Raw genomic sequence first — 10,079 nt, forward strand, 5'->3', positions numbered from 1 at the left:
AAGAAGACATCAACAACCCAATAACTTACAAAAAAGTTAAAATTTGAGGTGCCTTCCTCTTATCAGTAATTACTGAAGCAACATTCTTCCCGGCGCACATCAATATTGTTCTACAAATGACATCAAGAGGGTAAGCAACAATCTGGCTAATGGTTCCAGCAGCATCACCACATCCAAGCTTCGTTATAACACTCAATTTAGTGTCTACACGCTGAATACAATTATTTCTTTAATGTAATAACTTGTTTTGATCGTCAATTGCTATTACACTTAATTCTTTTTTATTCAATTTAATATACACTATTTTAGATAGTTTACCATTCAAATGATTGTTGTATCATCAATTACCTTTATATTTAATTCATTCTTTTTCTACCCGATTAAAATATGTTATTTTGTGTGTAACACATAATACACGTATAACTCATGTACACTAAATCTAGTATGCATAAAAACAACCAAAAATTAATTAATGTGAACCGGAAACTAGTAAAAATCAGAGATTTACCGAAAATATGTGAACTTTCAGATTGACAGTAATAAAATTCAGGTTTTTAGTATTTCGAAATTACGGACCAACTATTGCTCTTTACACAAACTTTTTTTATCCACTTATTAAAAATAAATTATTCTAGCGTATAAATAGTAGCTCAAAAGGGTTTCCTCAATTTTCCCCCAGTCAGCATTTTGCTCGAGCTACTGCGACTGCTGCTTCCAACAGGTAACGTGTGCCCTTCTTCTCTCTTAAAATTAACTTGTTTTTTCATAGTTTAGCTTCTAATTCTAATATGGGGTTTATTCTATTGAACTAATTAATTGTTTAAATCACTCCAAAAGAATTGATAGGAAGTGATTTGCTTAGATTCTTGAATTTTTTGTATTTTAGCTTCCCAGAATCTTCAATTAATTGTCTTATTTGGGGGTTGATTTACTGTAGATTTTGCTGCTGTATCAATCTTGATGGCAGTACTATATGTGTGATAAATCTTTACTAGAGTTGTGGTTGCGCTTGAATAAGATTTTCAATTTATTCTTATTTTTATTATTATTATTTTGATGATGGTGTATTCAGGCCAGCTAGGACGTACCTTGAATTTCATTGGGTACTTGCTATCTCCCATCAACACATGTATTGAGTAACTCTGTTCACCAAAGCTTAGGCATATGGAAAAGAAATTACCTAGATTTTTTTTGTTTTCGCTAAGATTTGAACCTGAGACCTTATGGTTCTCGTCCCACTTCATTGACCACTAAAATCAGATTCACGATTTATGAAGTGACTGCCAAATGAATATGTGAAGGAGGCAATCTCTTTTGGTTCTGGTTTTATGGTTTGTCGAAAGAGAAGTAGTTTTAGTTAGTGTAAAAACTTGATTGGGAAGTAGTTTTGGTTTGTTTTAATGAATGAAACCTGACTGGATTACTCCTATTGTTACAAGGAGTTTTTTTATACATCTATTGATATTTAAGGCTAATGGTGAAAAAAGTTTGTTTATCGATGATTCCACGGAAATTTCATATTGTCTTCTACCTACGCGCGTGCAATAATTCTACTGGTCTTTGCTTGTGAGGTACCACTGTCGTTCTACGGTTGTTTCTTCAGAGATTTATAGAAGTGCGGTGTCCTTAACATTGGTAACCTGGTGTACATTTCAACCTAGAGACATGAGTTCGGATTTTCTACTTATTATATCGCTGAACTTACATTTCTTTGCTCAGGCAACTGCTCATGACTAGGAGACCTCTCTACTACATGAACTTTTGTAGTATTTAAAAATTTGAAATCTATTGGTATGAAAGATGGTCCTCGTAAGTGATATTGAACCATCTTTCTGAATTATTAACATACATATCATACCCATTTGACATGGAAGTGTCAAGCCAGGTGATGAGTAAACGCACTAGAAAATCAAAGGTGAAGCTAGTTCTAAAGGTATTCTGATGACAAGACGATAGAGGCTTGGTTGCTGCTAATTCTTAAGATCTACATTCTCCTGTTTCACTCCACTTCCTATATTTCATGGATGCGGTTCCTTTTTTTGGTAGCGAGGGGTTGGTTGGTTTGGTTTTATTGATATATACTCATTTATGTTTGATCAATTTCAATTTTGTGGGAAGACAATAGCATTTATATCTAGAACTCAGCCTATGGCACATGGAACATGTTAACTCAAGATAAACCAGTAAGATTTCAGGTTATTATGTACACAGTTCGTAACAGCAGAAAAAATGGTGTTGGATGACTAAATGTTATTTTCCCACTATACTATGTTGACAGCTAATACACCTCAAGGGTGCTGAAAAGTGTGTATTATCTGTTTTCATTATTTCTGATTGTTTAAGCGGGATTGTGAATATTTTTGTTCATTAATGAAGGTCCTCAAGTGGAATCTTAGAAATAAGTACTTCAGAACGCTCCTGTAGTTTCTAGTCTTACATTAAGTTTTTCTTTTATCTCCTGAATTTTACCTTCATGGTCGATGTGGACTCTAATATGTCTTCAATATGCCTCCTAGGTCAGATTATTTGTAGCTCAGCTTGTGGTAGTAGCAGTTTGCAATGGCAGATGGCCAAGAAAATGACAAGAATATTGAGATATGGAAAATGAAAAAGTTAATCAAAGCCATGGAATCTGCAAGAGGAAACGGTACCAGTATGATCTCTCTTATTATACCTCCTGGTGATCAGATATCTCGGATAACAAGGATGTTGGCAGAAGAATATGGTACTGCATCCAATATTAAGAGCAGAGTAAATCGTCAGTCCGTCCTTGGTGCAATAACATCTGCCCAGCAGAGGCTTAAGCTGTATAATAAGGTACCTCCTAATGGGTTGGTCCTTTATACTGGAACTATAATGACTGACGATGGGAAGGAAAAGAAGGTCACCTTTGACCTTACACCTTTTAAGCCAATAAATGCATCTCTGTACCTATGTGACAATAAGTTTCATACGGAACCTCTGGGCGAGCTCTTGGAATCAGATGAGAAGTTTGGTTTCATTGTCATGGACGGTAATGGCACTCTCTTTGGAACCTTAAGTGGCAACACTAGGGAAGTTCTCCATAAATTCACTGTTGACCTTCCCAAGAAGCACGGAAGAGGAGGTCAATCAGCTCTGCGATTTGCTCGTCTTCGAATGGAGAAAAGGCATAACTATGTGAGGAAGACAGCAGAGCTTGCTACTCAGTTCTTCATTAATCCAGCCACTAGCCAGCCAAATGTATCTGGACTAATACTTGCTGGGTCAGCTGATTTCAAGACAGAGCTGAGCCAGTCTGATATGTTTGATCAACGCCTACAAACAAAGATACTTAATGTGGTTGATGTGTCCTATGGTGGGGAAAATGGATTCAATCAGGCTATTGAGCTATCTGCTGAGATTCTTGCGAATGTGAAGTTTATACAAGAAAAGCGCTTGATAGGGAAATTTTTTGAGGAAATCAGTCAAGATACTGGAAAGTATGTATTTGGTGTGGATGACACAATAAAAGCTCTTGAGATGGGAGCTGTTGAAACTCTTGTTGTTTGGGAAAATCTTGATATAAACCGTTATGCGCTGAAAAATAGTGTTACTAACGAGATTGTCATTAGGCACCTAAACAAGGACCAAGAGGCTGATCACAGCAACTTCAAGGATCCTGACACCTCAGCTGAATTAGAGGTCCAGGACAAAATGCCGCTATTGGAGTGGTTTGCCAATGAGTACAAAAACTTCGGTTGTTCACTTGAGTTTGTCACTAACAGGTCTCAAGAGGGGTCACAGTTCTGTCGAGGATTTGGTGGCATTGGGGGGATCCTTCGCTACCAGCTTGACATGCGTTCGTTTGATGAGCCATCTGATGAAGGAGAATATTTTGAGGGTTCTGATTAAGCTTTATCTCGTCTCCTTAGTCCTGATGATGGATAAGAGATGCAATTTGTCGAAAGTTTTGAGGTTACCTAGTAATGAGTTTCCTGCTATCATGCTGAATATCAATCACTGAGTTTTGGCTGTTGTTAAAAATTGTTTGCTTTTCTTTTACATGTGAAACAGGTTTCTTTGGGACTGTCTTCAATTCGAAAGGGGACTTATTGTTTATGAGCCTATCTACCTTATCGTTGTGTGTTTGTTATGGTTCTCTTGAGCTATGTTTATTTATACTGGAATTTAAATTGCTACACTTACTGTCAGAACCGAGTCGTTCTTGTAAACATTAAGAAGATTAAGTACTAAGTTGTAGAGGTTTCAAAAAAAATTGCTACACTTACTGTCAGAACCGAGTCATTCTTGTAAGCATTAAGAAGATTAAGTACTAAGTTGTAGAGTCTAGAAAGATATTGAGTTGCCATATAGATGTAGGAGCTGTTTAAACGCTTTTACATTGGCATGTTTTGTCATTTCTTTACAGATCAGGAGATAGGTAATATCACTAAACTTATGCCTCGGAGTTGTAAATTTTCTAGATTGCTCTGTCCTTTTCAATAGAGCTACCAGAAAATATACATTTTTCTCCACTAACCAGGTAGATTTATTACCTTTAGTTTTAACCTATGGTGGGGGGTGGGTTGGAATGCATTTAATTCTGCAGTTTCTCTTAGAAAATGGAACGAGGATAAAGCTGTTCGAAGTTAAAGACCGGTGGCACACAAATTGCAGTTTGAAATGTGGTCCGTCTTTTGATATTCTTGTTATAAGTGGGATGCATGTGATGATGGTTGTGTATGTGACGTGACATTCGGCACTTCTGTACTTGGATGTGAATTTCTTGGATAATGTCTCAGATCTTGTCATCGGAAAGATGTTAGGATGAAGCAGCATCCAAGTTTTAAGTCGATAATGTATGTGGATGTGTTTCTTAAATGCCATAACATCCAGTGATATAGGGCACAAGAAAATTGATGTCAAGCTAGAGATCTTTCCTTGCAGCAATGAAGTAAAACTTCTTAGCAATTTGATTGGGGTGTTGAAACTTGTCATTAGAATTTGGCGGTGAGTCTGTCTTGTTGGTTCCGGGAGCAAGAGAGAAGAAACAAAGGCTGGATATGTAAAGCGATCTTCTGCATCTCTTGACGACATCTCTTGTTGTCAACCTTGAAAATTTTGATTTTGCTGTGCAATGCATGCTGGGTAGTTCTTTTTCAATTTACTTTGGATTGATTGTTTAGACTTTAGAGTAACACCTATTACTTGTCAAGTTTCCAGGTCTTGATTTAACATCAGTTTTCTGCATCTAGTCGTGGCAATGAAGCTCAATAAGACACAGCGGGTTTGACCAAACTCGCTGCGTCTACGCTAGATGGGCCACTGTTTGTGGATTCAACCTGTTTGACAGGCAGCAAAGTTGTGGTTGCAGGAAAGGATGCTTCCTTGTATGCTGTATTTTATAAGCCTAATCAATGCATGTTGTACATTGCATGCTTCCTTGTGTTAACTGTATCAGCCTAATCATGTAGTTGTACATTTGCATGTTCCTAGTTCTTTCATATGCACAAGGTTTTCAAAAACTTTGTTCAAAAGAGTCCCCACATCTCCCCACCCACACCAAATCCTCTTTCTCTACCATTCTTTTAAATGCAATATTGGCAGACTACTGTAGAAAGCAGGTGGTCGGATTGTGCTTCTCTTGGACAATGGATGATGGTGATGTGACAAGAAACAATTGAATGACAACAAAGGTTGTGATGAATAGTAAGTACTCTTTCATCCTTAACTAAAGTCTCGAATATCAGCCTTGAGTATAGAATCGCCTCTATTAGGGAGCATTTTACTTCCAATCAGAGGCGGACTCACAGAGGCACTAATATTATGCTCAATCAGTGCCCCTAAATATATTTATAAAAAATTTCTGCCAAAGTTTACGGGGTACGGTGACCTTCTCAAGATTACACATAGGTTTACCTCTGATTTCAATATGGGACTTTCCGGCTCGAATCCGGACTTAGTCGGGCCTCAATACAAGTCAACGACACCGGGTGAAAAACCAGAAGAAAAAAAAACAAGTGAATGAAAACTTTGGTCATTTGGTGTCGGTTAATAGTGACCTCATTCTGGCTGAGGCACTATTTTGTTTTCCTATATGCATGTGCAAGATTGGTACAACTATTCATCATAAAGCAATGTTGTCATGGTTCCTTTTCAATGATGAAATAGTCAAATAGTTTCTATGTTTGCTTCCTATTCAATACAGCACTGTTTGAGGAATTCGTACGTGCATCTAATTTTTACCGAGTACGTTAGCCTTGTAAGAGGAGTGCAGGAGGGAAAATAGGGGGTTGAGAAGGTATTTTGGTCATCTTGATTTCATAAGCATAAAAGTACCAACCAAGATTTCAGGAGTGGGTATTTCAAAAAATTTACCGTTTTCTTGTAATCATTGTTATTTGTCCATAATTGATTTATCCTCTGCGTGAAGCATACAAGATACTATCTCCGAAGTTTTTGCGTAGTTCTAAGAAAAATATTTAATAGCTTTAATCACAAAAGCTTTTGTTTAAAATGCTCTTTTTAATTTTTTAACATCTCACATACTTAACACTTCACTAATTGTCATCAAGGGTAAAATTGAATGATTTTTCTTGAAACGGCAAAATAATTTGAAACAAACTCGATTTACTGAAAAAGACAATATTTGAAGCAGGAGAAAAATCTTCATGCAGACGAGATAGTATGTTGAACTCTAAAGATTATCATTGTGTTTACGAGACAAATCTCTATCAATCTTACACTTACGAGGTAGGATGTTGAACTCTAAAGATTATTTTTGTGTTCACCAGACACATCTCTATCAATCTGACACATACGAGGTAGGATGCTAACTCTAGAGATTATCATTGTGTTCACGAGACACATCTCCGTCAATTTTACACTTACGAGATAGAATGCTGACTCTAAAGATTATAGGTGTGTTCACGAGACATATTTCTGTCAAGTAAAGGTGTTCAAATCGTCACTAGCTAAGTTGGAGTATCTAACTGACAAATCATGCCAAACCAAGATTTACAGCTTCACAGTTTATGCTTTCATAATGCACCTTTCACAAACCATGTTATTTTTACACAATTTTCAGCATCTCCCTTTGAATATCATGTAAAATGCATGGCATAACTCTTTAAAGTCACAGAAAATGGTCCAAACAATAGTGGGCATATAGTTGAAAGACAAGCATTAGGTACAAGATGGTCCTAACTTCTATAATCCTCGTTATCCAGGCTGTATCTGCCTCCAACTCCCTGTAGAAAACTACTTTTAACTGATTTTCATCAAACACTATTCTCATTCACACCACAAAATCACATCATTAGAGATTTTTTGGAACAAATTGCTATCAATGAACACATGGTTCTTCTTTTGAATAATATATACACCTTAATCTTCATTGTCTAACTATTGTCCTTCATTTAATGTTGCCAAACATTGCCTTGACCATGACAAGACAGAAAAGTTGGTGTTTGTAGGTTTGTGAAATTCAATAGACACATGTAGAAAATTTATGATGTATGAGCAGTTTCTCGTATATAAGAATAAGATCTGCGTATACACTGTTCTTCTCAGACCCCACTTGTAAAATTACATTGGGTATATTGTTGTTGAGCCGTTTCCCGTGTGGTAAATGATATTTTGCAAAATTCATTGAATGGTAAAATGATATTTTGCTAAAAGTAACATCACTCTAATGGAGCGCACGAGAAGGACCAATGGATTAGGTTGGTGATATTCACTGCATTTATGGGGTATTCGCTTAGAGACTAATTCAAAATTTACTGAATTATGTATTGTGGATTATTTTTTTAAATTTTATGTTAAAAATATTGAATTCAGGTGAACGCATTGAACATAAACTCCATAACCTAATTTCAAGTTAATTTGGAATATACGTGCAGAAATTTTATGTTAGTTCGAGACACGAAAATAGCATCTTGTAGAAATGCAGTAAAACTGCGTACAATATAATAGACCCTTGTGGTTCGACCTTCTCGACCCCGCGCATAGCGGGAGCTTAGTGCACCGGACTACCGGGGATGGATATAAAAGGGAGAAAATGTGATAGATATTTATTTGAAATATGTATATTTTTCCCTTTAACCTAAACAATTAATAAATATACACAAAATGACAATAGAGTAGTTATCATCCTAAGGAACTACTACTCCCCCTCTTTTCTTGGTCCTCAATCTCCTTATGTCCTATTGAAGTCCGAGGAGAAGAGAAAGAAGAAGCAGCAGAAGAATAAGTAGTAAATGAATCAGAAGTACAATTAGTAGGAGGAACTATAGAAAACTCAACAAGTAAATCAACAAAAGCACCTACAATAAATCCATGATTTACTTTCCCATTCATCTTTAAATACCATCCTAATAACTCTTGTAATGATTTCCAAGAATCTTTAATCCCATGTGTTTCCACCATTTCTTCCATTGATTTCTTGAAATCTAAATATGGATCCTCTGATTCCATAGCCAATGCTACACTTTCTTTAAATGGCAAGTCTTCATCTTCTTCTTTTGCTTCTTCCTCTACTTTCCCTAGTGCTTGTTCTTGATTTTGACTTGGTTTTTCTTCATTCAAGATTGAGCTAGTACAATTTGGCTCAAAGAAAAGCCTTTCTGAACGAACCCCCTTTATGATCATTTCCAATGGTTCACCTGTTCCTAATAAATCATCAGATTCTGTTGAAAAACTAGCTGATTCTGAGGAATTTGTGAACCAAGATTCTGGTGTTTCAATATTTTCAACCCCATGATCAGAAGGGTCAAAAAAGACAGAATTTATAGTCTTGAAAATGTTGTTGTCATTTGCTCTAAAAGATAGAGTCTTGGAATTTGCACAAGATGGCCATTGCCATGAACCAAGATTCATTTTCTTGCCCATAATAACAGCTTAGTATAAGTACCCTTTGTTATATTTGATCAAGAATCTAACTTTTTTTGGGTAGTTTCTAGTGCTGTTTTTGGGATAGAAAAAAATTGTGATTTTTGTGGGGTATTAATGGTGTGATAAAAAGGAATAGCAAAAGGGAAGAGAGATATAAAGGAGAGGTGAGAGGAAAGTGGAGAGGAAATGGGGGGTGGCAGGTCCATTCATGTGTGTTATTTAATTTGTATGTATTGAAGAATTTAATGGTTTTAAATGCAGTATCACGAAGAAATGAACATAGCAGTACATTTATTACAACTAAAATTATGAAATTCTAATTGCATTATTTTAAATGAATTTTTATAATCAAGTTTGCTTAGCCAACAAAGTGCTGCCTCCTTATAATTTAATTTCCTAATCTAATCATGAGTAAGTTCTTATTTAATTATGTTGGCTACAGAATTTTATGGAAGATATGTTCCTCTAGCTACTACATCATATGTAATAATACAAGTAGATTATCCTTTTTAATATTTTCTTTTATTAATTCTAATGCTTTTTTTTTTTTTTTGGGGTTTGTACTTTCGAAAAACCAACATTTGTTTAACTTATTTGTCTTTTTATTTTATAACCATAATGTTCGAGTTAGTTTATGCACACCTCAATAAATTTTATAAAACACTTGCTACCTTTCACAAACTTTTCATCATGTTCAACTTATTTGTGGTTACCATATTAGGATCATTTTAACTTTCTCTGGTGATATATATATATATATATATATATATATATATATAGGGTTTTGCTAACTCACTACATGATTATAGTAGTTAGCATTGTATACATATTTGCTTTCCTTAGAAAAATCCTAACACCATACCATCAAATGAATAAATGAGATGGATATTTTTATCCTTCCACCAAAATCTAAACCTAGTTCCCATTTGTTTCTCTCCCTCCACGAAGAAAAGCTTGATGCATCTGAATTTCTTGCAATCTTTTTGCTTTCTATCATTTCTCTTCTTAATTTTAGATAGTCTACAAAGGAATTAAGATTTTGATTCTTTAGATTTAGTGTGAATATTTTGGATTATTTATATTTTCTGCCAAGATTTTTGAAGTAAAAAAAAAAAATGAAACAAATCCAGCAAACAACAATGGCATCTGCTCGTCAGTGGTGACATCAGCGGCAGCCCAAAAGCATAAAACTGGTCAACCGATAATGAACCTCTTTTCCTAAAGAC

General features: G+C 35.5%; 2 protein-coding genes across 3 annotated transcripts; one reads left to right on the plus strand and one right to left on the minus strand.

Annotated features, from left to right (window-relative positions):
* Window positions 1–609: 609 nt before the first annotated feature.
* LOC104227094 (eukaryotic peptide chain release factor subunit 1-3-like) lies at window positions 610–4,080 on the plus strand. Of its 2 annotated transcripts, none has more exons than XM_009779227.2 (2): window positions 610–721; window positions 2,522–4,080. In XM_009779227.2, exon 2 carries the CDS (start codon window positions 2,560–2,562, stop codon window positions 3,871–3,873), a length of 1,314 nt encoding a protein of 437 aa, XP_009777529.1. In that variant the 5' UTR covers window positions 610–721; window positions 2,522–2,559; the 3' UTR covers window positions 3,874–4,080. The 2 variants fall into 2 exon arrangements, with proteins under 2 accessions (XP_009777529.1, XP_009777530.1); XM_009779228.2 differs by having other exon boundaries at window positions 645–721; window positions 2,517–4,080.
* Window positions 4,081–8,007: 3,927 nt separating this feature from the next.
* Window positions 8,008–9,074, minus strand: LOC104227096 (transcription repressor OFP13). The gene has a single exon (XM_009779229.2). The coding sequence runs from the start codon at window positions 8,848–8,850 to the stop codon at window positions 8,110–8,112; it is 741 nt and encodes a 246-aa protein (XP_009777531.1). The 5' UTR covers window positions 8,851–9,074; the 3' UTR covers window positions 8,008–8,109.
* Between the last annotated feature and the right edge of the window lie 1,005 nt (window positions 9,075–10,079).

Source organism: Nicotiana sylvestris, chromosome 5 (assembly GCF_000393655.2).
Source record: "Nicotiana sylvestris chromosome 5, ASM39365v2, whole genome shotgun sequence".
In the NCBI taxonomy this organism is placed as follows: Eukaryota; Viridiplantae; Streptophyta; class Magnoliopsida; order Solanales; family Solanaceae; genus Nicotiana; species Nicotiana sylvestris.